General features: G+C 38.6%; 2 protein-coding genes and 1 long non-coding RNA gene across 12 annotated transcripts in view; 1 reads left to right on the forward strand and 2 right to left on the reverse strand.

Annotated features, from left to right (window-relative positions):
* Nucleotides 1-4,328, forward strand: part of col15a1b (collagen, type XV, alpha 1b) — a 41,911-nt gene extending 37,583 nt beyond the window's left edge. For all 7 annotated transcript variants that reach the window (XM_067528934.1, XM_067528927.1, XM_067528928.1 and 4 more), the window contains 8 exons: nt 58-202; nt 344-408; nt 806-937; nt 1,137-1,235; nt 1,377-1,451; nt 1,782-1,979; nt 2,212-2,327; nt 2,962-4,328. In XM_067528934.1, coding sequence (XP_067385035.1) covers nt 58-202; nt 344-408; nt 806-937; nt 1,137-1,235; nt 1,377-1,451; nt 1,782-1,979; nt 2,212-2,327; nt 2,962-3,184 — 1,053 coding nt within the window. In that variant the 3' untranslated portion in view covers nt 3,185-4,328. The remainder of the gene's footprint in view (nt 1-57; nt 203-343; nt 409-805; nt 938-1,136; nt 1,236-1,376; nt 1,452-1,781; nt 1,980-2,211; nt 2,328-2,961) is intronic.
* Nucleotides 66-1,164, reverse strand: LOC137140588 (uncharacterized). Its single transcript, XR_010916459.1, has 4 exons — nt 1,029-1,164; nt 533-685; nt 311-435; nt 66-199 (listed from the first exon to the last, which is right to left on the reverse strand). It is a non-coding gene; the product is annotated as an uncharacterized lncRNA (long non-coding RNA).
* An 807-nt stretch (nt 4,329-5,135) lies between the features above and the next one.
* On the reverse strand, nt 5,136-27,931 carry xrn1 (5'-3' exoribonuclease 1). Of its 4 annotated transcripts, none has more exons than XM_067528924.1 (42): nt 27,643-27,929; nt 26,235-26,467; nt 25,741-25,838; nt 25,288-25,397; nt 25,084-25,194; nt 24,801-24,886; nt 24,620-24,707; nt 24,298-24,466; nt 24,041-24,108; nt 23,059-23,196; nt 22,766-22,935; nt 22,527-22,616; nt 22,198-22,354; nt 21,185-21,304; nt 20,921-21,090; nt 20,646-20,763; nt 20,376-20,471; nt 19,995-20,098; nt 19,384-19,518; nt 18,989-19,151; nt 17,813-17,926; nt 16,790-16,888; nt 16,581-16,696; nt 15,696-15,842; nt 15,178-15,267; nt 14,658-14,793; nt 14,477-14,533; nt 13,195-13,327; nt 13,024-13,093; nt 12,684-12,879; nt 12,462-12,551; nt 11,896-11,979; nt 11,067-11,111; nt 10,735-10,815; nt 10,509-10,646; nt 10,227-10,362; nt 9,842-10,011; nt 9,440-9,553; nt 8,816-8,921; nt 8,373-8,554; nt 7,911-8,267; nt 5,136-6,712 (listed from the first exon to the last, which is right to left on the reverse strand). In XM_067528924.1, exons 1-41 carry the CDS (start codon nt 27,715-27,717, stop codon nt 7,914-7,916), a joined length of 5,157 nt encoding a protein of 1,718 aa, XP_067385025.1. In that variant the 5' UTR covers nt 27,718-27,929; the 3' UTR covers nt 5,136-6,712; nt 7,911-7,913. The 4 variants fall into 4 exon arrangements, with proteins under 4 accessions (XP_067385025.1, XP_067385024.1, XP_067385027.1 ...); XM_067528923.1 differs by having other exon boundaries at nt 23,056-23,196; XM_067528926.1 differs by lacking the exon at nt 7,911-8,267 and having other exon boundaries at nt 23,056-23,196; nt 27,643-27,931.
* Between the last annotated feature and the right edge of the window lie 33 nt (nt 27,932-27,964).

The raw sequence follows: 27,964 nt of genomic DNA on the forward strand, positions 1-27,964 counted from the left end.
ATTACTTAAAGATGCAGGGAATAGCAAATGAACTTGTCTCTGCACACATTCTTTTAGGGCCCAAAAGGTGAGTCCATCGTGGGTCCTATAGGTCCTGTTGGTCCTCCCGGCCCCGCTGGAGCCCCTGGGATTGGGGTACCTGGTCTTAGAGGGCCCCCCGGCCCTGCTGGACCCCCAGGACCCGCACCAGCATATGGATCTGGTATGTGTGTGAAGAACAGAGGAAGAAGCATTAAGAAATGATTCACCTCAGCTTTTTTCAAGATGTTATTGATAAAACTGTGTAAACACGTTGAAGCTAATTTATTGCCTTGTGTCTGTATTTCTGACATGTCATCATCAGGCGTCAATAGCATCGGTCCACCTGGTCCTCCCGGTCCACCAGGTTCTCCAGGATATGCCAATTTAGTAAGATACTTGTGTTCTTTTGGTCTACTGGATTTCACAGAACATCACAGAACATCTACATCTTGAAGTTACATTTAATCACATATTTTTCAGATTTTGTCATGTTTTAACATTTAACACTCACTGTGAGAAATTACATGCTCAAGTGCAGCTGTTTGAAATAGATAGAACTCCTTTTTTAAATTGAGGATCCCTTTTTCCTCAATTGACTTTTTCCTCGGTCGTTCCAGAAGTTGTTATTGTCCTTCATGATGAAGTACGTCCAAAAACATCACTCCTGCATTGGAGCAAAATAAGTAACTTTAGGTTGTCCTTCAACATGTGATCGAGGACCATTCAATTAATGGGATTGTAAAGGAATTGGCATTTAGGTAGAGCACTAATGTTGTGTACTCAGGTGATCACCTATAGAACAATTCAAGCTCTGGCCAAAGAGAGTCACCGGGCTGCAGAGGGAACCCTGGCTTATGTGACTGAGAGAGGAGGGGAGCTCTATGTCAGAGCGCATGATGGATGGCGTAAGATCCAGGTGTGTATAGTGTGTACAGGCATGTTTAGTTCAATGAACAATTTTATAGAAGACAAAATGTGCAAAATGCCACCTGTTCATAAAAACTTACATTTCATGAGCTATTCCTTGTCCTCACATACAATAGCATTTGTGTGATTGTCCTATGATGAGGTCATTAGAAAATGGCTATGATTTTGTGTATGTGTGTGTCTTTCAGCTTGGAGAGCTGATCCCTTATGAACCTTCCTCCTCAGCTGTGTCTCAGACCCTCAGCAGAACAGGTGAATGGAGCAGGCCACAGAGGATTCACAGCCAGGTGAAAACACACACACTCTCTCACACACACACACAGAGAACCTGAAACTGTGATAAGAAACAGGTCTTTAACATCACATTTCAGAAGACAATTTTAGGAACTACACAAATCTATGTTTAGAATTTATGATTTTTTTAATAGGAGCTTCAGGAGGGCAGTAGAGGATATCAGCCCAGCTATAATGTCCTACCACAAACCTTCAATGCTGTGCCGGGGGTGAGTGCAGTGAACACCTGGGGGTATTTTAGAGAGTGAGTTTAGTGAAAACTAGGGGTTGTTTCACCCCGAGTTCAGAGAAATTCTGGATTTTCAGTTGCAGAAATGGAGATCACCTAAATCATAATTGAAGCATGAATTTAACCTGCTGGCTGGCAGGTTAATCAGCTCAGAGTTTAGGCTTAAGTTCAGAGTTTGTTAAACCTGCTTGCTAGAATAGCCCCCTGTACACCCTCACTAACATCAGAAACTCTAAGCCCAGCTAGCTAAAACTGCTGATTCAAGATCTGTGATGTCACGTTTGGACCAGGTTAATATTTTCTTTTGCAGCTCCATCTGGTTGCTCTGAACGCCCCTCTAAAAGGGGACATGCGTGGCATCCGGGGGGCTGACTTCCAGTGCTACCAGCAGGCCCGCTCCATGGGGCTAACAGCCACATACAGGGCCTTCCTGTCCTCACACCTCCAGGACCTGGCAACCATTGTAAGGAAAGCAGACCGCAATGACATGCCAGTGGTCAATCTCAGGGTGAGGAGATAATATGCGCTCATCTTAACAGAAAAATGTAATTTAGTAGACATGTATTTCACTGGTGTGTTCACAGTATTTCTGAACTTGTGTATTTCTTATTCATTACTAAGAGCTCAGCCATGTTATCTGCAGTTTGTTTAAGTTTCAAGATGCCAACATGATAGTTCACATGTATCTTGTTTTAAGTTGGTTCAGTGCTGATACGCTCGCTCTTCTCTCCGCTCCTCAGGGTGAAGTGTTGTTCAGTAGCTGGATGACCATCTTCTCTGGGAATGGAGGCACGTTTAACCCGTCCACGCCCATCTACTCTTTTGATGGACGCAACGTTATGATTGACCCAGCATGGTGAGTCTGTGTGTGTGTGAGCAAGTGAGAGAAAGCACTCATCAAAACCCAACGGCTCTAAAGGATGCATCATTTTACCTAAGCAAGACAAAGTTTACAGAACCATTGTGCTTTTTACTGCTACTAACTCAAGGGTCAAATAGTGAATAAAAGAAATATAACATTTTTTTAAAATAAATAAATCTCAGAAACAAAGTTTTAAAATAGTTGAAATCTGTACACAAATTAGAATTACTTGCATTTTGTACCTAAAACAAAATTTTAAAGCAGGTTCTTAGTACTTAATCTTGAGACAGAAAGAGTTTAAAGTAGTACCATTTTTAGGCAAGTACTTCCTCTAACATTCAAATGTTTGGAATAACTTACAAAATTCCTTTCTTTTAAATGAAAACTTATAGTATAGTTAACATAATTATTAAAATTTTTTTCTAATTAACTGAAACTTGTTTTGAATAGTTGCATTAACCTGAGAAGCTAACAGTTACTGATGATCACATGCAGCAAAGATAAAGATGTTGGTGCTGTAGATTTAGTGCCCTCTCAGACCTTAACAACTATGGTTTGGTGTCCGTTTTAAGCCTTTGCTAAAACATCTACTCATCCGCTCACGAAGCCTCCCTCCCTCTTCCTTCAGGTCAGAGAAGCTGGTGTGGCACGGCTCCAGCAATGTGGGCATCCGTTTGCCCACCAATTACTGCGAGGCGTGGAGGACGGCTGACATAGCGGTGATGGGTCAGGCCGCACTGCTCCAAACAGGACGCCTTTTAGGACAACACACCCGGTCCTGCTCCAACCACTACATAGTGATGTGCATAGAGAACACATACGTGGGCAACACACATCCAAGGAGGCCGTGAGGAGACACACAAAGGCATGCTGAAGGTCGAAAATATGTGACACATGAATGGGAAACACCCGCAGGCACATACACACATGACAGGAAGAGGGCACTATGTGTTCACACATGCAGATTAAAGACATGTTAACAAGCACACAAACACACAACATACACATTTAAGTTTATTTCACATTGTTTCAGGTAAAGTTCAGGTAGATTCCATCAATTCATGATGTTGCCATGTATCCATCCATCTCTACATTTCTATTTATATTCATTATAAACATGCAACTATAAAACTGCTCAACAATTAAACTCAGTGGTTTGGGCCTTTTCATGGGATTTGGAAACAGACAAAACGAGCTGAATATGACCAGACTATTAAGTATAAGCACAAAGTGAAGCCTTTAAAAGCTATATTGCTTACACTGTTTGTGCCATAGTTCAGGAGTAAACACACTAAATGTAAACTATCCAATCACAGCATCTCCTGCTCTCCTTTTGTTCAGCCAAATTCTCCCAAGTTTTCCCTAAGAACAGTCCATCACCATGACCTTCTCTCTAACTGTTGAAGTCACAGATATTAAATCCACATCGACGAGATCGTTCATTCACGGATTTAAAAGAAGAACCAAGGAAGGTTTACCAAGAAGCTTAGCTTGCTTTGGCTACAAACAGAGGAGAGAGTACATGAATAATACTTAAAGTGTAATTCATAATTACTGAAAACGTGTTGACTCACCACACTTGTTTACGCCTCTCGGCACTTGTATCCAGATTTGTGTGAAACTTCTGCTCAGCTGCTGATAGACCAGTGTCAACATAGACTCTGGTGTGCTATTAGACTTAAAATCAATGTTTGACTTTTATTAATTTATACTGCGGCAGGACATAGTGTGAAAATCTAGTTAGTTCATGATCAGATGTTGATGAAGCTGAAATATACATGTCCAGATGTATGTTGCACTGTAGAAGTAAATTTTGCCTGACACACTAAATAGTTCCAGTTTTGTGCTTGTAAAGCAGAAAGATTTAGATTTTCAAAGAAGTATTAGTTTTCCTGATGTCTGTTCAAACAAAACTTGAGCTTGTAAAGAAAGAGAACATTTGTACTGACTGACTGGTGCTCACTGAATAAATGTCTTATTGTGTGTGTTTTTAAATGGTGCCGAGTTGTGTTTGACTGTGCTCAAGAAACTTCTGAAATGAAAATCAAAAGTTATTTTCCTTTTTTTAAACATTTAAAAATGACAAGCTCAAAAAACAAGTTAGGTCTCTACAACAGGTCTGTTGGAGGGAACCATAGACCGTAAAATAATCAGGAAAACGTGACCTCAGTGACCTTATTAACCAAATGCCACACACAATTATCCAATCAGAAAAGCTCAGTTATCACAATGGGGACCAGGATCTCGTTGACTAAATATGAGCCTCTTTACATTAATATAAGTAGAAAAAGCCCAGTTAGAAGCTGAACAAAGAGGGGCGTTTTGTGATTGGGTATATAGGTGGAACGATTGCTGCAGTTTTACTTAATTTTTCTTTAAAGTCAAGTTTTATTTTTTTCACATTTGCAAACTCTGTTGTGCTTAGATGAATTTGGCCAAAATCCTACTCACAGCAGGACATCCCTCTGGATGATCCCTCTGTATGAACCCTTACCAAAAAAATCAGGCACTTATGGGGTGTCACAAATCTGTAGAAGATTCATAGACAAGTATCAATTCTACTTCTGTAGGCAACAAGTGCTAATTAAGAACAAATCCATTTGACTCACACTCAAATCTAAAAGTAAATAAAAATACACTAGTGAAGTTTTGGTTCACCCTCTACTGCCTTAATTTTCAATGACTTTGATGAAATGCATGTTTTGAGGTATTCACACCCTGCATAACACAGAAGTGAAGGAAAAGCATTAAAACAACTAATGCCAATTGCAGTTTCAGGTACCAAAAAAAGGAGCCACAATGTAACCAAAAAAAACCATATTTTATTAAATAGATATTTAAAGCACATTCCTGAATCAAAACAGCAAATCATCATCTTTGTATATTGAGAATTTTTACTTTGTTTCATGTGAAAAAAACACTGATACACATCACGTGTGCTTCAATTTGCAAAATGTTTTAAAAACTCCCCTTATTGCCAAAGAGCTTTACAGACTTATCTCTCAGAATCAGCTTTAAAAATAAAAATGATCCACACTGGATATGTGTCCCTCAAAACAAGGACAAAGTAAATACTTTACACTACAGGTGCTTCCATCACTGTAGCTTTACCACAAACATTATTGAATCAATTTGTATACAGACCACAAGACATTAAGTGTATGCATGCTGGCTAATAAAACTAATCAGACTTTGATTCTAAATGTAATATATAAAAAGGGTCTCCATAAAATCCATTGCCTGAAAAACAACAAAACTTTTAATATTAAGAAATGTTATATGATTATGTGTTTGTGTGAGTACGTCCAGATGTAAGCTGTAGAATAAACGCCCAGAACTCAATTGCCAAAAGCATCTGAGAAATCCATTGTCTTCAATTTTGGGGTAATGTAAATATCAATTGGCTAAATTAATCAGAACTTATTACATAACACAACACTTACAATGCTCATTGGCTGCATCCCCACAGATACAAAAAATAACCCATTTTCAATCCTTTCGGTTCAAAATGTCTTAATATTTTAATTTTTAATTATGAATAGTACTTTCTGTCTTATCAATTATAAACAGTGTGTAGCCACACATATTTCACCAAGAGCACTTCAACAAAAATACCCCACTGAAGTTGAAAACTATATGTCCGGCATCTGTATCAGGAATCTATTTTTGGTAAAATATCTCATTCATATATTTTGTATTGTGTCTTTTTTTATTTTGTAGGCTCCCAAGTTCATTAAAAAAAAACACATCTAAGGTAAGAACAGTGAAATGTTTTTGTACCTGTGTAAAATGGGCCACAATCCATAAAATAAAAAAATATATGTAAAAAGATTAACTTGATGAAGAGAATTTAATTTGATCCTAACAAGTGGGTTTGAAGACTAAAAGTAACTGATAAATAAATAAACCTGATAAATAATCACGATGAAATGGGAAACATTGAAAAGATAATCCATGTTGAACTGATTTATATCATTGATCCGTCAAAGACCGTCAAAGCTAATGTGTTAAATGTGTCTGTGATGTGCATGTACAACTATAACCATGTAAAAAGGCCTGGATTTCATTTCGAAAATATCAAAAAAACAAAAAGCAAAAAAACAAAAACACAAGCACAATTATGTGCGAAAGTACGTACACAAATATAATCTGTTTGTCTACACGTGTGGAGAAAGGAAGATGCCACACAAGTGACAATCTGAGGCTGATGTATGAAGAGGACTCCTACCATGGCTACATGTCCCTGAGAAACATCCACATCTGAACCCAGGATTTATCTGTGTGTTGTGGGACCAGGAGCGCGATGATGTGCGCCCTCACTCTGTGTTGCCATGATGCCGCCTGTGCTGTTTAGAATCAGCTTGAAAACTCTCCAGTCCCTAAATACACAAGGCCACATTTAATTTAGGGGTGAAGATTGACAGGAATGATAAACTTATAAAGGAGTTACAATGACAACATTCACTTCTTATCCAGGAACCCAAACACAATATCACATTGTAAATCATGTATCTTAGATTTAGCACTTAAGGTTTAAGATCCAGTAATAATCTGTCCTTTTGTTCTCCTATGAGCGATGTATTATGTTTCAAGCCACAATGTTAAGACAAACGACATTTAAGGCAGTGTTTCGTGTAACTAAAGGTTAGTTTTTCTATATAAAATGAAGTAAAAAGCCTGTTTCTGAGGACAGTTTTTTCAGGGGGAGCTAACGTATCAAATGCACTGCTCATGTTGCGTCAGTTAAAACAACACTGTACTTGCATTAACTACTGAGATCTTAGCGTCAACGTAACAAAAAAAGTAGGTCCCAAAAGCCTTTTTAATAGTTCCATTCTGAGTTTAAAGCTCTTTAAACTCAAAAGTGGAAGTTTAAAGTCGCACTTTTATACTCTCTTTTGGTGTGCACGGAAAGTTGGATGATCCAGGAAATTAGAATTTGAGAACATCAACAATAACTCAAGTCAACCCAAGTCATCTGGTCCAGTTATTAGCAACGTCGCCACCTCTTAATTTGTACATTTAGAGAAAATGTATATCCAGATACAAGAACATAACGCAAACTGTAATAAATTAGTCTTTTTTTCTTGAAAACAAATGGTTTCAAAGAAAGAAGGCCTTGATTATTTTTGATAAGAAAATAAATGGCTCCATGACAGCAAAAGACAAAACAAGGACTATGGCTGCAACCTGACGTGCACCCTGTTCTTGTGACGTGACAATGGAATGTTTGATATTTTGTGTTTTGAGGTATAAAGCAGTAAAAATAGGAATTACTAATTTTGCTGTGTACAACAGCAAAAAAATGTGACTGAAGCTGCTCTCTATTCTGAAATGTTTTCACAGTGATGAGGTTTTGATCAGAGATGCTGAGTCAGCTTTTAAAACAGCAGCTTAAAAAAATAAAAAATAAAAAAGCCACCCCGCATTCCCTGGCCTCTAACCCTGACCTAAACCTAATTCCAACCCTAAAACCAAGTCGTAACCCTCAAAAAGCTCTTTAAAAATGAGGCCAAAATGTCCTCACAACAAAATATGTCCACAGAAGAATATAAAGACATGCACACGCACACACACCTATTACTCAGTGACTTTAGCCGCCTCGAAGTTAACAGCTAGCTTCCTGTGCTTCCTTTTGGAGGCAGACCCAGGGGTGTGGCCTGTTGCAGGAACATTTTGCCGAGGGGGTGTGTGCGGGGCTGTCGTGGAATCGGCATCAGCTAGACTTGGGCTGGAAGACGAGGCTTTGCTGTTGGCAGCATATTGGTTTGGCTGGTCAACTTGTGGGCTCTGTGGTTGACTCTGAGCTTGTGGCTGGACATAGGGCTGATTCTGGCTTTTATGTGATTGGTTTTCGGCCACGGTATGGGTAGCACTGTAAAGCTCCCGACTTTCCTGGTTCTTTTTGTTGGCCGAGACCCTTTTCTTAGTCACCTGTCAGGGTCAGAGGACGAATGAGTGTCGAATGACTATCAATATAAAAACAAATTAAAGGTATTCACTCATTCTGTGTCCCACCCAATAGGTGCACGAGTTTACCTGTAACGGGATGAATTGGTTGTGTGAGCCGATGGGCAATGTTGTTGCAGGCTGGGAGCGGGCAGCACCAGGAAACGTTCCTGCTGTCCCATAAAACGGCATGTTCTGGGGGTGGTGAGGAGGGAGTGCCATTCCCCACAGGGGGGCAGGAGCGTACCCCTGGGGAGGCAACAGAAAACCGCCTGCAGAAAACAAGAGATAAAGTGTTAACATTCATTTTGTCTTTATTTCTACAAAGTCTTTTATCTGTATATTTACAGCAAAAACTGTGATACATTTTCCAAAATTCTGAAAATAATACGTAAATGATTCTGCTTCTGATTTGTCAGTGCAGATTCACCATTACATGCTAAAAGTAATATGCTTCTGTTACTACTGCTCTACAATTTATGACTATCTGAGCAACAGACTATTATTCCAAAATGTAGGGACAGAACACAAACCTCGTTGGTTAAAGACCGGGGCCATGGCTCCCAAGGGCGGAGGTCTTATGTGGCCTACTCCTGGGTATAGAGGAGGTGGGAGGGGGAAGCCTGACCCCACTGAGTTCTACAGAGACACAAGGACAGAGAAAGGATTTAGGTGGTAATCTGAAGAACAATCCCATTGAGTTACGAAAGAACACAGCCTTTGAGTTTTAACGTTAGGGAAAGAGAAAACATTTTTTTTAGTGGATACTTTGATGCAATTTTAATGCACAATACATTAAGTAGATTAGAGGTGAATCTAGACACAATATTAATTTTTCCTGTTTAAGGCCACAATATTATATAAAACCCCTGTCTTTTAGAAAACAATTAATGTACTTATTTTTTTTATACCAAAGGTGTTTCATTGGGTCAAAAATAGAGGAATGCTGCGTGTGGAAATCACCCATGCCAACTTTTCCCAGGGAACCTTTTAAAGACCTTTAAACTAGAATCTAATTTAGTTCTGAGGTCAGACTTGTACCCAGGATTACGTTAAAATGATTTAACATAATCAAATTAAAAATTGCTCCCACACTATATTGATCACTGCAAGCACACACTCATTATATACGTGAGATGTTTGTGTGTGTGTTATACCAGTCTTTGGAGGGCAAAGAAGGCAGCCTTCTCCTTGGCGTCATTTTCCGACTGGCACTGTGGACCGTGAACCATCAACCCATTGGACAACTTCACCTGACACACAACAAGACCCTGTGAAGACACAGGACATTGTAAGGACAAAGCTTCAGTAACTACACATTTTTCAGTAAATATGACTTATTAGGTTGTAGCATTTGTGTGAGGTCTGTCAAGTGAGACAAAAAACTCGTCTGTCATTTACATCAAATATAAAACAAATCTAGATCAGAATCCTGTTGGGTTTTCTTCACATATCTGTATAGTCTTGACTTTATTATGTAAAGGGCCTTGAGATGGCTTTGTTGTGAATTGGGGCTAAACAAATAAAGTTGGATTGAATTAAATTGAATAAATAATCACCTGTCTGTTGCGTATAAAGCTGAACTCAGGTGGTGTCATGCCTAAGCCCACACAGACACATGCCAGCTCTGACACTTTACTGCTTAGCACTGTGTTGGAGAGGTTTGCAGAGGAAGCTGATGCAGGTGAAGCTCCAGCTGAGTCACTGTGAGGAGAGTTCATCTTTGCCGCTGGATGGAGAGTATGAAGGATAATGTGTCCGCTTTGGGTGTATTTTTTTTTAAGTGATTTTAACTAAAAACATTTAATTGTAACATCTGGAAAATCTGGTAATGAACAATTAAATCTTCACATCATTATGTAATTTCACTGAGTATTTCTCAATCTAATTTCCGCTACTTAGACTTAAGTAAATTTGCGTGAGGTGTAGCAGGCAGCTCAGTACCCAGTTTCTTGGAAGATCGTCTCCTGTTTTGTTGCTGAGCTCCATACGGGGCAATGTTATCGGTCTCCTGTGCAGAGGGACTTCCTGTTCCAGAGCTGTCAATCTTCAGCATCTCTTTCAGCACCATGGTTCCTTTCTAAAACAACAACCAACACAGTTCAATTACACCTGACCTGTCTTCATTGTTAAGGGGAAAAACTGCTTAAATCCATGCTATGTTGCTATGTTTTACTTTTTTCCTAAGACACTGTTGACTCCTCTAGTCTGTGTTTTGATACTCACCATGGCAAAAGACTGTGGAGACAACTGGCTATCTGACTGGCAGGTCTGTGTTTGTGGAGGAGCAGGAGGAGGTGTGGTCTGCTGGCTACCTTTGGAGATCTTTAAACTGGCAATGAGGTCCTCAAATTCAGTCGCAGCCTGATTGAGAGTATTTGTTTTTTTAACATACTACTTTATCTCTTTATTAAACTTTAGAGTATTGGACTCACTTAAAATGTGCTGTTACCTTATTATCGGTGTTCTGTGGGGGAAAAAGGGACTTGGTGTCTTCATTTTTCTTCAGCAGTCTAATGCCGCCCGCTGGGACCTGTGTAATACAGACATGTGATTCTGCATTGTGTGAGTCTGTGAATACTGTACATTAAAGCAAAGGTCTACATATAAAAGCAAAAGAAAAGTTCACTGTTTACGCACAAAAAATGATCCACATTGTATGTTGTGTGTTAACATCTGTATAATACATCTGGTTAGTGATGATGGACTGCTATTATTTTGAACACAACTGTGGCACCATTACTCAAAGTCTTAAAGTTCTGCTGTGTGAATGTGTGTACTTACAGCTTTGTTGGAGTGTTGGCTCTTCCCCTGCTGGGACTGACCTTCCTAGATTTGGCAAAGGAACAATGTTTGTAGGTAAATTTTTACACACAAACACGCTTTTAGTGAAAACTTTCCATTGATGTTCAGTACCTTCCTTGAGACTTGCCTAACCCAAAGCTTAAACTAAGTTCTAACTAAGTTGTCTCTAAAATAAGTGTTGGGTTACACCGTGTGACAAAAACGTACGTGAAGAAAACCCAACAACTGTATGTTTATGCAGAAGTTTTGCCAAAATACAGTCCCTGACAGTGTCAAGTTTTCTGGGATTTCTGCCTCAACAACTGCCCAAACGTGAAAAAGGCATAAGCCAACCACAGGAGATGCAGGAAAAACTCAGTTTCTTCTGCTTTTGCCTTGCTTATTGAAGCTAACAGAGACTTTTCCACTCTTTTAGACCAAATTTAACCTACAACTTCAGTCTACATCTGCCCTCTGCTGCAGCTGGGTCACCTATCCTGCACTTATGTTTGTTTTTCCGTCTCCTCGGAAACTGCTTACCATGCCACTCCGCAACCACTCCTCTTCTTCTCACTTACTATTGGTAATATATTTCGAGCCTTGTAATTATGTATTTTATTTTCCCACTCTAGTTACTTTCTGATACACTGGGAAGATAATTTAGCTTTAAAAATACAGTTAACCTCTCCTTCACTGATCCTCACTCTTCCTTGTTGCAGTGTATGTTTCTGCACTTTAGGTGAGAGTAACGTAATGTCTTTGAATAATTTAAAGCTCAACAATGATTAGTCTCATTGTCTTCCCTTTTATTAGAAACACCCAGACCTACATTTTCGTGCCAGTGAGGAGGAGGTTTGTTAGGAGGGCCTGAGTTCTGCAGAGACTGCCACACATTACTGTACTCCTCTTTACTCTGAAGTGAGGTAAAGAGAGAAAAGGTTAGACAAATTCAATTCAAAATTAAGTGAGTGCTGCTCACTACTCAATGAACCCAAGGGTCATTTTATGCATATAATCTGCATGTTGCAATACACATTATTCGAGGTGACCCCAGATAGATATAGACCTCAATATTGCTCTAAGGCATCTGATTTGACTCCCAATCTCACAGGCAAATTGTTGCAAATTATACTTTATAGCTTATACCATTCTAGCTACATGGTGTGTTGAATGTCTGACTTTTGCACAGTATTGGTTGGTTTCTACAAATAGCAATGATATTTAGCATATTACAGTTTAAATAATAACTTATTAGTTAATTTAATAATAAAAATGCTTCTCTCTCATCCCTCTCTTAGGGGCATTAGTTACCAGAGCATTAATACACATGAGCACCTCCTGTCTTTAGTAACAATTGTATTTACATTTAAGGTATGATCGTGATCATGCACTTACCTTGGTCTGTTGTTTTTGAATAGGACCTTTAGAGGGAGAGTTCCTGCTGCCCTGGGAGGCTGCCTTCACCACACCATGTTTGTTGTTATGCTACCAATAATGGAGTGAGAAGGTGGAAGTAATAAGAAAATATAAGGATGTCTGAGTTATTGACGTTATTAAAAATTTCACATGGGAAAAAAATAAATGTGGCTGTACTGTCTGGATCCTCTTCCCTCTTACCTGTGTGGGTATAAAGAGTGAACGTGGTGAGTGGTTGAGGCCGGCCAGTTGGCGGTGTGAGTTAAAGTTGGCGCCAGTGACGGGCTGAGGTTTGACAATGGCGGTGAGTTTGTGGGAGGTCTGATCTACACGAGTTCCATGGGAAAGGTTGATGAGAGCGCAGGGAGGGAGGCGGTACCCGCGAGGTGATGAACACCTGACAAGGCAGACAATACCACAATGACATGTCTGCTTTAAAAATCTGTCTGGAGTCAGGAAAAATTATAAAATTATGATATATTATATTATATTCTACAGGTCCCACTGCCTATCACACAGCAGATGCACTTAGAATTATTACCTGATATTGAGGCCGCCAGCAAATTCTTCATCAAACAACACTTCATATAGAACCTCTGCCTCTCGCTCCGCTGGAAGCACAGACACAAAATAACAATGAAATTCAGTAAATCGTGCATCTGAACCTTTAAGATGCGCAAACCACTGACAGACATGAAAAGGTGTGTTCAACCTCCTTTAATCCCGATAACAGTTCCTCTGAGACCCAGCGGGACAGTGAAGCTCTCCCTGGTGTTGACGACTCTGTCAAACAGACGATACTCTGCATCTGGATCTGGAACAACACCCTGCTGCTGCTCCAGTGGCTACACACAAACAGACATTTACTCATTATTTAGTTATTTGGAGATATGTAAAATTCATCATAAAATCTAATAAATCTCCAAAACAGTAACAGCTGGGGCATGTTTTGAAGTTGCTGTTAGAAACACACACACTATTTTAAATTGATCTCCCATATGTATCTAAATCAAAAAGTGTGAAAGTGAAACAAACTTTTAAGGGCTATTTCATTTGCAAGGCAGCATTTATGAGTGTACACGTGAATTTATTAGAGCAACATGAGATTTCAGAGGGGAGGGAAGACAGACTCTTGAACAGAACAGATTATCACACTCGCAATGTTTAAAGCGGCTCAATCCCCTGAGTGTAATCTCACATGGAGCATTATCCATTTAACCAGTGACAGGTCATCCTGTTAGGTGCTACTTTCTACTTTTGAAATAAAAGTTGTGACAGTGGCATGTTTAAAGGAAAGAATTTGGTCCATCTTAAAAGTGAAATTTGTGACCAGTATCACATTTAACGTGTTGCTAAATTGTGTAGTTTTTAAGCTAGTAGTTTTTAATTTTTAAAACTATTACTAGAAGTCATACAAAAAAACATTTATGACCCCATTGTCGGGGTTACATTTTGGAAAAATGCTGATCTAAATCTAAATTTCAGTCTTTTAAAGGATGGTCTGCAAAGCTATCTAAAGCTTCTAAGTGATATTCCTTATGTCATTATCCCTTTTTTAACTCTGAGTCTGATAAATGGTAGTTTAAAAAGGTAAGAATGTATTGATGATTTGTTTATATTGATGACTGACTGAATAACTTAACCTAAATAAAACTAAACCTAACCAAAGTCTTACAAATCTATGTCTGTGCGTTCAAATGCTGACATACAAATTTAGGAAGTGCTCTCAAACCTGGTGCCTTCTGGTATAATTTTAGACCTTAATATTAAAACACACTTTCCTTTGCTATCAGTAACTAGGTTAGAAATCTTAGAGTGTATATGTTTAAACTGAGGCATAATTATAGCAATAATATTTTTTCAATATTTCTTAGCGGGCTATAAGCATATTCATATTGTGGAAAAGCCATGTCATAAATATGAATTCACATGTGCATTTACAGAAAGAAAGAACTTGTGTACTATAGGCTGACATTCATGGAAAATGTACTAACCCTGAAGAGCAGATGAGGCTTAACAGTCACACGGACTTTCTTGGTGCTCTTCTTCACCTGTTGTGCAGTGAGAAACCAAGGGAGGAAGGTTTAAAGCTGAAGCACATACACTAAAACCAAAATTCTAAACTTTGGGGTATGGTTTAGAATATGAACAACAGCTGCTCCGTGTGTGTGTGACCTTTGCTTTCTCCACTGCCTCCTCGATCTTCTCCACAATAGCAGAGTCCAGCACATGTAGATCACATGACGCCCTGCTTATGGAGCTGACCGGGTGACTTTTCAACCATGAAGTAATTTCAGCAACCTTCTCTGCTCTGTGGAATGAATAAAGGATTAGCAATAAATACACCATCAGCTACACTTACCGCTGCACTTATGTTAACTAGCAGTTCCATAGGCGTACCTAACACTATATCTAAGCAGCCAATCACATGGCAGCAACTGAATACATTTAGCTATGTAGACATTGAAGACAATCTGGTGAATTTACAATAAGAATTGGGAAGAAAAGTAACTTAAGTCAGTTTGATCGTGGGGGACCAGACAGGCTGGTGTTAGTATTTGAAAAACTGTCTACTGAGATCTATTGAAGGCATAATTGATAAAGTGGCTGGCAAGTGTACATGGATTCAAAACTGTTATATAGTGAAATATTACCAAAAAGAAACACTCTGTGTGGTGTGTGTGTTTTTCTTTACCCATTCTGGTCCACTCCAGGCCAGATGTCATCTTCATAGAAAACATCATCATGACTGTTTCTGGACACTGTGTCGAAGACCTCAGAAAATCTATGAAGAAACATTATTTAGATGTGAGATTACTGCACTGTTTAACAGTATGTATATCTTAGCATTTTTTCACAAATGTGCTACTGTATTTAGCAAATGGTTTAATATAATCAGAGTAAGACAGAATATAGTGAAGAAATTGTGAAGTTGATGCCACACAGTATATTTCGTTTATTGTGTGCCATGTTGAAGATTTGCCCTTTTTGATAGTGATACTATATTCTTTTGACTGAAAAGTGTCACCACAGCCATAGCTGCTGCCATAGTAGGTCAGGTCTGCATTACCTTTGCCACATCTCCAAGCACTTTCAACGATTTTAAAATGAAAATATATGCTGATAATTAATTTTAACCCCCACAGAAATCTGAGCATCCCAAAGGTTAACATTGTATTACACATTGTCTTTTGACCATAACTGAGTTTTTACCTGTCCAGATATTCAGCTAGGAGTTCCTCCACGGCACCAGAGTAAAGCCACTCCTTTTCAGTTCTCTTAGTGTATCCAGGAACCTCCTCATTCTTCTTATTGAACTTCAGGTTCAGACCGACATTGGCTTTTTGCTCTCCACAGGGACTGGACAGAGTAAAAACAGAAATTGGGGCTGTGAAGTGATTTTTAAAAATCTGATTAATTAAATGCTCTTTTAATTGATTAATTAATTTTTGTCCTTTCAGCTTATTCTGTGAGTTCAGGGTCACCACAACGGATCATTGTTCGCATGTTATAATTAATTTAAATGTAACATCAACATACATTTTTTCCGTGAATTTATTTACAAATATTTCAAATAAATTAACTTTGGCAGATGAGTGACTCCATGAAAACTTGACAGAGACTTAAAATTTCAGATTTCTTTTATTTCAGAATAAGAACATGTTTTCCACATTAACAATCAACCTAAGGAAATTACTTTAATATATGCTTAAGCATTCTATTGTTTTTTCCGCACTAAGCCCCACAAAACACTTTTTCTCCGCTCTGCCACAGTGGATCACGCAAACAAGGTCATTTTTTAATTGGGCTTAGGACCAGTGCTTAGATGTTCGCTGGATTGCGTTCATTGGCTGAGATGGGCAGTTTGGAAGTTCATTGTTTTGCCCAGGGACACTTTGACATATAGCCAGGAAGAGTTGGGCCAACGAATCACCAACCCAATGGTTGATAAGCAGCCACTCTACTGCTCCAGTTATTTTATTTTGTGATTAATTAATCGAAGATGAACAGCGCTAAAATTATTAAACAAAATATTCTTGTCGTAAATTTTAAGCACATAAGAGTTCTGCTTCAATAAAAAATATTTATAAGACTCACTTCTTCTTTGAGCCTCTGCCGATGAAGATGCTTCCTGAGAAGCGGGAGACAAGATAGCCGCTGATGCCGAGACGAGATGCAAGAACATATCCGGGACTGTACTTCACACAGTATTTCTATAAAACATAAGCACCCACATGCAGACACAGTGAGAAAATACAAAGTACTCTAAACACAACACCTTCAGAGAGTGTATATGCATCTCTTACATGCTGATTGTGGATTAAGGACTCCAGCTGCGGCTCTTGCGGCACATTAAAGACCACACGTATCCGGCCTTCATTAATGACATCACTGGAATCCTGCACCTGTTAAGACATTAATAAAACAGATGGTAATTCAGAAGAAGACGTTTCAATAAGCGATTCGTTATATTTTAAAATGTCTCAACATCGGATATGCTGTTTATGTTCTATTGTCAATAAAGTATGGGTTGAGGTGGTGTTTTCACTGTGGGCAGAGAAGGGACTCCAGACAATCAAAGATTTATATGTAAACTATAAATTTGATACTTTTCCCAGCTACTGATTAAATTGAAGCTGACTCGCAGTCATGTATTTTCATGTCATACAGGTATTTACACTATTTACACTATCTGAAGCACTCACTAATAAATGATGAATTCATTAGTAAATTAATAAAGTACAAAAGCACAAGTAATACACAATATACACAATGTATTCTGAACGTACTAAATGTACAGAATTGTTCTATAAATTTTCAAAGCTGAAATACATGGAAAAATATAGTCATTAAAAGAAAAATATGTGTATTACTATATCAACTTGGTGTGGAACAAATCAGCAACTCATTCGGATGGATGTGATTTTAACGGTTTGTCCATAAAAATACACAATTAAAGATTTTTTATTTTTTTTAAATTGTACCAAAACATTTTACAGTATTCGACTAAATGTACTTAATTATATACCACCCATGCAAGAATATAAGCATACTGAGTAGCATCACAAAAGGCAATACAGGAAAATGTTTTGGGGCCCCCAAACTATTTGGATAAAGGGGCCCTTGATGGCCAATTATACTAGCATATTCTGAAATAAAAAATACAAACATCCCTAAATCTTCCATAAAGCCACTATACTATATGCTGTCACAACTTTCAATCCCCCTTTAGTGGGACCCCTTCTAGCTACCTGAGGGCCTGAATGGGCTTCTCAGCCTGCCTTTCCCCCAAATCTAGACTTCTCATTGGCAGAAAGTTGATCACATACCTCTCCCATGGCACCATAGTATGGGTTTCCCACCATGAAAACAGTGGTTTCTTGAGGAAAGAGCTCATCTAAGCTTTTAAAGCAGGTCAAGGATGAGTAATAAGCCTTTATGTCCTGAGAAAATAAAGAGAGACACAGAGTTAGCGTAAGAGTTAGTGTTAATCACACTGGTTGATGAAAGTGTGCAGTGATGGATTTTAGATAAACAATTATAGTGCTCGACTGATTGGTCGATCAATCATGCCGACTTTTGCCGTTTCAATTTATCAGCATTGGCTGATGTCTGATTAAGTTTTTATACACCACTGTAGCTCACACTGTTAACATTTCTCTCATGTATGTGAATTAACATTAGAGAAGCTGATTTGTAAAATGATTTTAGAGCATCAGTATCAGTGACTCAACCAGATGCCTGAGATTGGCATCTGGTTGGTCAGAGAGAGATTGGCGGATGAGAAAATATAATTCATGCTGCAGTCTCTCCTTTCTATTCGGTCTCTATGACCAGCTCCTCTTGCACAGAGCAGAGAGGAAGAAGGACGGAGGAAACCCAGGTGAGACGTTACTAACATTAGTTTATTTGGCATTAGTTTTGAACGCTGGATGGCTGGATGCTGCAAACTTCTGATTTTATCTCGGCTCGTGATCAGCATGAAGGAGGCCTACACCCCGTAGGTTCAAATCCCACCTGCATCCACACCCAATGCTCCACCACTGAGCCACAACGACCTGTGATCTCTCATCCACCGTTCCATTAACCCTAGCAAGCTTGTTAGCTGATCTTAATTGCTATGAATACGATAAAGCAAAAGCTGACTGTACACTAACCATTTACTACATCTCAGAGTTCTTAGCCCAGAGCTCAAGCTCTGGTGGACCTCGTTTGGCAGAAGCGCAAACTCTAAACCCACCCCTCCCTCTGCCAAGAGTAGCTACCTGCTCATCAAAGTGTCACATGAGAGAGTGAGAGCTCACTGCAATTTTTTTGTTTTCAATTATTATTATTTGAAATTATTTACATATTTCCAATTTTCATAATATATTAATTTAGGCTAAGCATATTTGTCTCATATCAGTTGACCACTAAATATTTGTGAGCCTTATGTTAATGTAAATCAGTGTCAGTGATGTTAAAATCCTGTAACAAATGTGTGTCATATGTATGTAGACGTGTACCTTAACCACAGTCTGGTAGGCGAAAGCCAGGACTTGTTTAGCCCACTGTTTCTCTAGCTGTATCTCTCCATTGGCTTTGGGGACATATTTCCTTCCAGTCAGCAACTGGCCATACAAAACCACTGTTGTCTCATTTACAATGATGCCCTTCCTCCTCAAGAAACTGCAAGAATAAAAAAAATAATTGTGACTGTAAATCCCAACATAAAAAATTAACCAGTCAAGTCATCATTTGTCATTATTTTACTAAAGAAACAAACACACGTGTTAAAAAAACCTTTGAAGCTCTTAGCTACAAACTAAAAGCTGTTTTTGAAATTATGTTATTAAGAAATGTCTTAAAACTGCTCAATGCTAACTGAAACATTTTTTGGGGTTCATTTTGTGGGTCTTACTGTTCAGTGATTCCCTGGACATCTTTGACCCAGTCTTTCTGCTCCTTATCAGACAGGCAGGTCACTTTGGTGGGAGGTGGAGTTGAAGATCTATCATACACCCTTTGAGCACCAGGAAGTTCCTCCAGGTAAAACCTACAAATTAGGGTGAAAGGTTTACAAAGATTCATGCTTCATATAGATAAGGAAAAGACAACTTTGTGTCTCTAAATTACTAAGCAAAATTGAGACTTACATTTGGCAAACCTGTTTATCATCTGACATAGTTTACAATTTATAAAATTCTTTTGATGCCCCCCAGTGGTAGCATTACAGAAAACACTCTACCAGACAGTTTTCTACTGAATGACTCTTTACAACGTGCAGTTTTTTTCAAGGTTATAATAATAATTGTACTCATTTCCTGTAACCTCCTAATGTATTTCCAACTACTAAAAATAGTAAAGAAATTTTAATAAATCTGTAAAAGTATATTTCCTATGTATGGGTTAATCAATCCAGAGAATATAAAACTTGCATGACAAATAACAGCAGAAGAAAAAATAATTTTTTTTCAATCAGTTAACCACTATAATTGTTTAGCAATTTTGTTGTTAAATTATAATTCTTACTTTGTATCACCATCTGAAACTGAAATGATGCGAGCTTCCTCTAGATGAGGCCAGTTGACAAACACTGACTTCCCAAGTACTTGTGCGGCAACATCATCACATATCTAGAGGGGAAGGACAACCAGAGGAAGCAATGAGTGTGAGTGACAGTACCGAGAAACAAACAAGGGACCATTTTCTAAACTCATTTTAATAAATACAGATGTTGTTATTTATTTTAGAAAAATGATATTTCTTTAAATTTAACTGAAGTTTTCAAAGAAAGCCCAAATTCCACAGGTCATTCAGATGCAACGTAACATTTTCTTTTTTTTTCCATTCTGAAACAATTTAGAATGATAAAATAAAGTTTGAGATCTGTAAACACAAACAAAACTTCACCGTCTCTCCTTCTTGGCTAGGCAGGATCTCCAGCATCATGTTCTCCCCTCTGCTGCTCTGCTGGAACACAACCACCCCGCTCTTCTTCTTATAGAACTAAAACCAGTGAGTGAGCCCATGGATGAGAGACAGGGGGTAAACAAGACAGAAGGAAAGAAATACTTTTTAAAAACTGCTGCTTTTCTTAAAGGTGTTATATTTTTAGCCATTACAATTTCAGTAAGTAAAGGTTTAAAGCAAAAAGTAGACTTTACACTAACACACACACACCTTATGTTTGATGTGCTGCAGGGTGGGGAAGCCACAGAAGTAGAGAGCTGAGCGGTCAGCATGCTTGCAGACATTACCCAAAGGCACTTGCCAGGCATCCATAGGGACATTTGCTTTCCTTTATCGATCAAAAACAATACAATCAACCTGCAGGAAACTCCAGGCTGTATGTGCACATGCTCATATGATGTGTAGTGCAACGAACAAACACTGAGTCAACATGGAATGGGCCATTTGAGGTACATAAATTAAGAGTTGTGAGTGTGCATTTGTACCTGACATGACAGTGGACAATGTCGGGAAACAGATGAGGCAGGGTGGAGGGGTAATTGAAGTCAATTTCTTTATCATATGAGTAGACGGCACATTCCGTGTGGCAATTCCTGCTTTTCTCTTCTTTAGTCATCTTGTGAGTGTAGGGCTCCATGGCGGCTAGTAAGCACCTCTGTTCAATTAACACACAGCACACATAGTTCATGACTGTTTTTTAACATGTCTGTAGGGTTATTCTACCTAAGTGTGTGTATGAATGTATTTACCTCATCTATGAAGGGAATAAGTACCACAGCCTCCCATTCCTGCTGCTTGCCATTAAGGTCTGTTTTAAAGTCAAGAGGGTAGTACTCAATAATAGGCGAACTTTCACTGGTCATCAGGTGCTGAAACAATGAAAACCACTGTTAGTGAAAACTGTTCATCTCTGCATTATCTCAAAACCATTATAAACAAGAAACACTGCAGCAATTTTTTAACCTTAGCTTATTAATATTGACACAAGTCGGAAACTATCCTATGGCCTGACAAGCAAAAATTTTAAAATTTGTTTTAGTAATTGTGGATGTCATGTCCTCTGGACTGCAACCATGACTGACTCAATATCAGTGCAGAACTCAAAAGCCAGCATCAGGGGACAACTTCCCTTAACAGTGAAGGTAATGCTAAACGCTATATACGGGTTTTGAAACAACAAATGATGCCGTTCATATGACCCAGCCTGCTACACACAAAAATAACTCAGTTTTGAAGTTTGTACTATTAGGAATCTTATTAACGATCAAGAATTGGTTTTATTGCATTATCTTATTAATTTATTTTTTTAAAGTGTCCCTTTTCTGGAAATGTATTTATTTTTCCACCCAATTTTTGATACTTTGAAAAAATGTGCAAAGATTTCTCACAGAGTATCAAAACTACAAACAGATGAACACACACACACACACACAAAAAAAACAAAAATACGTGTTCGGTTGTTGTTTTTGTGTATTTGTGTGTATTTAGATATGCATTTGTTATGCTGTATGAATGAATAAATGAATTTTTTATTTGGTGGTCCATCCTATATAAGCCATTTCCAGTGGATTAAGAAATAATATTAATAATAAAGACATAAAATAATTTAATCAATACATATTAATCAAAATCAGGAATACACTTTTCTTTGAATTTTCAGTTTTAAAATCTGCATATATTAAGACATGCATTATAAGTTTTGGCTTACCTAATTTAACTTAATCCTAATTTCAATTACCTAACTCTCTTTATTTAAACTTACCCTGTAAGGCTCAGGCAGCAGTGCCATACTGGCAGCAGGCAGGACAGCCAGCAGCTGCTGGAAGGGCATGAAGGGTTTCTCAAGTTCAAAGGTCAGCTTTAACTCAGATATATTCCTGATGTCAGACAGGAAGGGGGCGTAGTGATAGGGGTAATACCTAGAAAGGTATATACATATTATTTAAAAGGGAAGAAACTGAAGAGAGGAAGTTTTAGTTGCTACAGAAATGTGAACCTGAAATGTTCCTGTACCCCTTTACAAGAGAATGCATTTAATTTTCATAATTTTTCAAAATTGCTTGAATTAAAAGAATTGATGAGAATTCTCACCAGCTCCACGATTGAACCCCGTGGTAATAGTAGTGCAAAATCCACTGGATACCTTCCACATAACACTTGGCCTGCTTGGCTAGAAACGCACTGCAAAGGAACATTTGCTAATGTTAATGATTTTTTGAACGTAAAAAGTATGTTCACTGTATTTTAGACATGAAGCTAGCTCAGCTCAACAACTAGTTTTTTTTTTCTCCTCTGTGCCTTATGTGTAAGTTTGGTTACTACACACTCACTCAGACACCACATCCACGCCCATCTTGGTCATGTAGTAGGTGCGTTTGTACTGTCTGAACTCCGTTTCAAATAAGTCGTCCTCCTCTTCCTCATCTTCTGCTGTCATTACCTCTCCTTCTGTGATCATTTTATCTGAAGAGGTTAGAGCTGGCAGACAAAGGGTCGAATCCTACACACACACACCAAATAATGGAGTTGTTAATTATGTTTATGTATTGCAAATATAGGTAAGAAACAGCACATTAAACTGTGAATGAATGCGGGTTTATTTTCTTATGAACTCCACTGCCACCTCCATTTTGTTGGCGTTTTTCCCAGCAGCTTCCCTCTCTGCCGCCTGTCCGGCCGCTTCATTTAGATACTTGTTACCAACTTTACTCTCAAACCACTTCAAGTCCACAAACACTTCGTTGAAATGTTCCCGGTCAAACTGGAGCAAAGACAGAAAAGGGAAGATAAGAAACATTTACTTTATAGCAAACATCTCTTCTCTGCACAGTAATTAGACCTATACAAGATACGATCAGTGCTGCTCGCACTGATAACAAACCCCTTCTCAAGAAAATTTGGGACACTGTTTAAAATGTAAATTAAAAGAGAACCCAATGATTAGCAAATTCATCATTCTTAACCGCATCTCCTGTACACAGTCACAGAGCAGTTGAGCCTAACCTAGGCTGGGTACACCTTGGAGAGGTAACCAGTCTAATCTCAATTCTAACACAGAGAGACCCGAGTATCCAGGGGAAAACCCAGGCAAGCACGGCGAGAACATGCAAAATCATAAGTTCTGTTGCATCACCTTTTCTTTTAAAAATACCCTACAAGTGTTTGCAAATTGAGGAGACCAGTTTTTTTCAATTTAAAGCCTGTATAGCACTAAGCAATAATGGAGCCCCCCCACACCATCACAGATTCTGACTTTTGAACTGCAAACTAATAACAAGTGAGACAGTTCTTTTAAACTTTAAACTTCGACTCACCAAACGACAGAATAGTTTTCTGCTTTACTTTAGTCCATTTTAAATGACTTCAGATTTAGAAAAAGTGACTACGTTTCTGGATCTGGATTATATATAATTGTTTCTTTGCACTTTAACTGTTTAACTTACACTGATGGATGCAGAAACAAACTGTGCCTGGTTTTCAGAGGCTTTGTTGAGCCTAGGCAGTAATTTCCACTTCAGAAAATAGTTTTTTTTTTAAATTTACAATTTGTACACAGCTTTCCAACTTTTCATAGGTTTGTAAATGGAGAATCAACATTTTCTCACCTCAGAGAGCTTCTCCAGGTATTTCTCAAAGTTTCTGAGGTTTAGATGGCCATTCTCATTCAAATAACCTGAGCAAGAAAACATGATTTAGTTTTCATATTATCCACGTAATATTACCATAATAGTATTTTATCAGATTTTTATATTACAATGGTTTATATGTACAAACAATTTTACCAAATGGAACAATCTCCTGCACAAGCATGCAACAGTTTAAATACGTATCTTAATACAGTTTGTGTGTGTACACGTCTCACCCCCCAGGCTTGGTAGGACACTGATGTAGGTCTTGTATAGCAACGGCAAAGCATCATGGCTGATGTGAAGGTGAGGAAGGTGAGGGATGAAATCGTTTCCAACCAGGAAGCCCATTAGGATCCAGTCGTCTATTATTCGTTCCAAATCATAATTAGAACCTAGTTGATGCTGAACACAAACATCACAATACAGCTTACAAGTAGCATGTGGCACAGAATAGGGCAAATCAATGTTTGCCAACACTCTCCCTGGCATGAAAATTGCTTGTCTATTTCCATACTTCAATTATGCTGTTTATTGCATATTTTGTTGGTCTCTCACCCTGAGCCCTGAGAACTCATAGTCAATGTACTCCCTCATCAGAGACAGGTGAAGTAAATGAAAAGTTGTCTCTTCTGGAGCTGTTATCCTGGATGGGAACAAAAAATAAATAAAACAGAATTATGAAGAGAAAAAAAAAACACTGTGGAATTGCATACTCAGAACAGAGGTGAAATAACACCTTTTTTGAGATTTCTTTCCTCCAAAGCGGACCTCTTCTCTGAGCAGGGAAAAATTCGGTTCGTGGCTGGTTAAGCCCAACATTATCTACAACACAGAGTGCAAAAAGGGCATGAACACTAGCACTGTGTATCAGCAAGCAATACCATACAAATCATGATACAGGTGTTACAGTTTGATATATTCCAATACTGCAAGAAATATATTTTTGAAAAAAAATTGATAATTAACAAATTAAATTATGTACATACATAAATCTAAATGATTAGGAACATAAACCCTACCAGATCAGCATCCAAGCCATAAAGGCAGTGTCGGGTGTTTGGGTCATGGCCCGGCTTGGCGTTCTCAGAGCGAATGAACTCCATTATCTTGTGTTCTCCTTCCCCAGGTGTCTATTAGGGCAAAAAACAAACACCCAAACATCACGTAATTATCCTAGGCTGCCACAGAATGACAGAATGATTGCCGAACAGCTGTTCACACACCTCATGACCAGAAAGGTAGACTTTGACATTCTGCCACAGCTTGTCAGTGGAGAGCTTGTTGTGGACAAAATACTTGAGCTGCTCCTGAAGTCTTGCCATGAACTCAGTACCTGGAAAAAGAGGCATGATTAAAAGTAGTGCATTTGCCACCAACAATTTGAGAGCAGTGAACATCTGGGCCTAAATAGAAGGATGTCAACATCGTGTGTCGGTATCCTAACCTGTTTATGACAACCTGGTAATAGCTGGATGTAGTGTCAAATAGCAAAGAAACCCTTTCACAATCCCTAAAAACTAGTGATTCCATTATTATTTTTGTCTTTTATATCATTTGCAAATGATTCCTTGTTAAAGCTGAAGAAAAATTACCTTTATACATTCTACCACAGCTCATTTTAATCATTTTAATTTGTGGTTATTTTTCCTTGTGTAAAGCTTAAAAGCATCCTTTACCAGGAGTAATACAGTTGGAATCAAAGCGAGCCTCTGTGGGAAGCACTTCTCCTTTATCCAGAGCTTTTTTTATCTTGTCTTCTGCTTCTTTGGCAGACCTAGAATCAGAAAAAACACAACCCACCCAAACAGAAAAGAGAAGGTCAAACTCACAGTCCGGTTCCAGTCTGTCTTTGGGAAAGCAAATGTTGTAATTTAGCTTGTTTGTCTGGCTTCATACATGACACAGGTATACAACTATTGTCATGTAAACACAAAAATATACCAGATATTGTATAAATATGCATGTGAACAGAGTTTTTCATTTTGATCAGAGAACGAAAATAAAATGCAGTGTTGACCATAAATAAATAAAAAAGTAGGACAACAACATCAATGGTAATTTAGGTGTCAAACTGGGTCACAAAGTCTGGTCAGGTGACCTAAATTAACCCTTTGAGTGCCACTGTATACACAATCTCATCCCGTTTCATTCATTCTATGTCAATCTCTACCTGAATCTCCGCCCTCTCTGCTGGTTCATTTTTGCCCTTGGAGCCACACCATCTACAGCCATGAAGAAGACCTTGCGAGGCTTGATGATCCTGAAGAGGACCTCAAGGTAATGAAAGATGTCAGCAAAAATCTTTTCTTCAGAGATGCGAAAGTGGACATCCTCATCGTTAGGGTGAGAACACTGGTGGATGATGCCATTCATGTCCAGATAGAGATTGTCAAATTCTGGAATCTGAAGTGAGAACAAGAAAAACAAGCATGTTGAGATGTGTTACAAATTTTAAAAATATTCTGCATTATTCCTATGACACGTGGGAAATTTGTTGACATTAATAATTGTCTGAAGCACATGTCACATAAATGCTACACACAATAAAAGGGGCTTAAAATGCATCTCTCAGCAGTAAAAACGTTTATGTCTGGAGATGTTTAAGGTTTTTGTGGTTTGTGTGTCCCCAAGATGGAAAAACCTTCACACAAACAACTTTGAGGCCATAAGTGAAAGGGCACCTTGCATTTCAGTTACCAAAAGCATTCTAGTGTGTTCCGCAAGCCTGGAACAGACAAAGTACCTACAAACTCTCTTCACTGATAACTATGTGAAAATCTAGGTTTAGTAAATGGGGGCAAAAGTCTTTGTTTTTGCTTTTTCAAACTCTGGTGCCTGGTGTTAATAGTTATAAAGTTACTGGCATAAAACGCTGTGTTATTGCGTAATGAGTCACACTGAAGAACGTCCAGCTGATGAAACTTCTGCTCCAGCACTGAAACACTATGCTGCACAACACAGGAAACTATGTACCTGAAGTCCAATCTAGTGCAGCAAAGGTATCTCACTTATAACATTATATATAACGTTAAGGCTAAATAATGGAAAACTTCACACAGGCATTATTACCAGTATGACCACAAACGTAATTGCTGCTTTTAAACAACTTTAAAAACACTGCAAGATACGCTGGGTGTAAACTACCTGGCAACATAATAACGATTTGTTAGCATAAAAGGAGCTAACTTGCTGACAGTGAAGGGGTTATTATTGGTCACAATGCTCTTGCCCAACAAAGTCCTACCAGGTAGCGGTTTACACACATTTATTAAGTTATGATTTATTGTTGAACATTAAAACGTGTGGTAACACGTAGATCAGAAGACCAAAGCAGCAAACTATGTACTAAGTGTTGTGATTTGGTAATTGTTTTGAAAGTTACGTCTGTGTGTCAATACATGGTGTATAATGGAGTATAAATGTTCGGCAACAAGAGAGACGTTCTATGCTACGTGGAATGAAGGGCCCTCGATTCTTAGCTCGATGATAGCCGACAGCTAGCTAAGCTAACGCTCTACCCATCTGTATCGGCAAGTGGAAGCTAACGTTAACGTATTCCACTCTGTGTGGTTTCCTACCTGATGTTCCTTGACAACTTCACTGAGGCAAGGATAGCGCTCTGAAATCCATCGGTAAAATTTCGGTACCCCCATCTTCACCACGAGACCCTCGACTTCTGGATCAAATGTGTTCGCAGTGGAAGCTAAGATGTTTAACTAACTAATGAATGATGATAATACTGTTTAGATATAATCAAGGTTCATCTGAGTAAAAGTAGATCTTGCTTTAACTGGAATCCGGTTTTGTTTCCAACGGCCGCTAGCCAGCTAGTTGTCCGTGGTCCGTCTGCTAAAGCCATCCGCCGCTACTAGTGAAACCGTCGTTCCGTGTCAAAATGGT

Source organism: Channa argus, chromosome 14, assembly GCF_033026475.1.
Source record: "Channa argus isolate prfri chromosome 14, Channa argus male v1.0, whole genome shotgun sequence".
NCBI lineage: Eukaryota > Metazoa > Chordata > Actinopteri > Anabantiformes > Channidae > Channa > Channa argus.

Excerpts from the sequence above, each read along its gene's own strand:
- xrn1 (XM_067528923.1), bottom strand. The coding sequence starts at position 27,717 with ATGGGGGTACCGAAATTTTACCGATGGATTTCAGAGCGCTATCCTTGC. Across the intron at positions 26,468-27,642 it reads AAGTTGTCAAGGAACATCAG|ATTCCAGAATTTGACAATCT; the intron begins GTAGGAAACCAC and ends TTCTCACTTCAG. Across the intron at positions 19,152-19,383 it reads GTCCAGGGAATCACTGAACA|TTTCTTGAGGAGGAAGGGCA; the intron begins GTAAGACCCACA and ends TTATTCTTGCAG.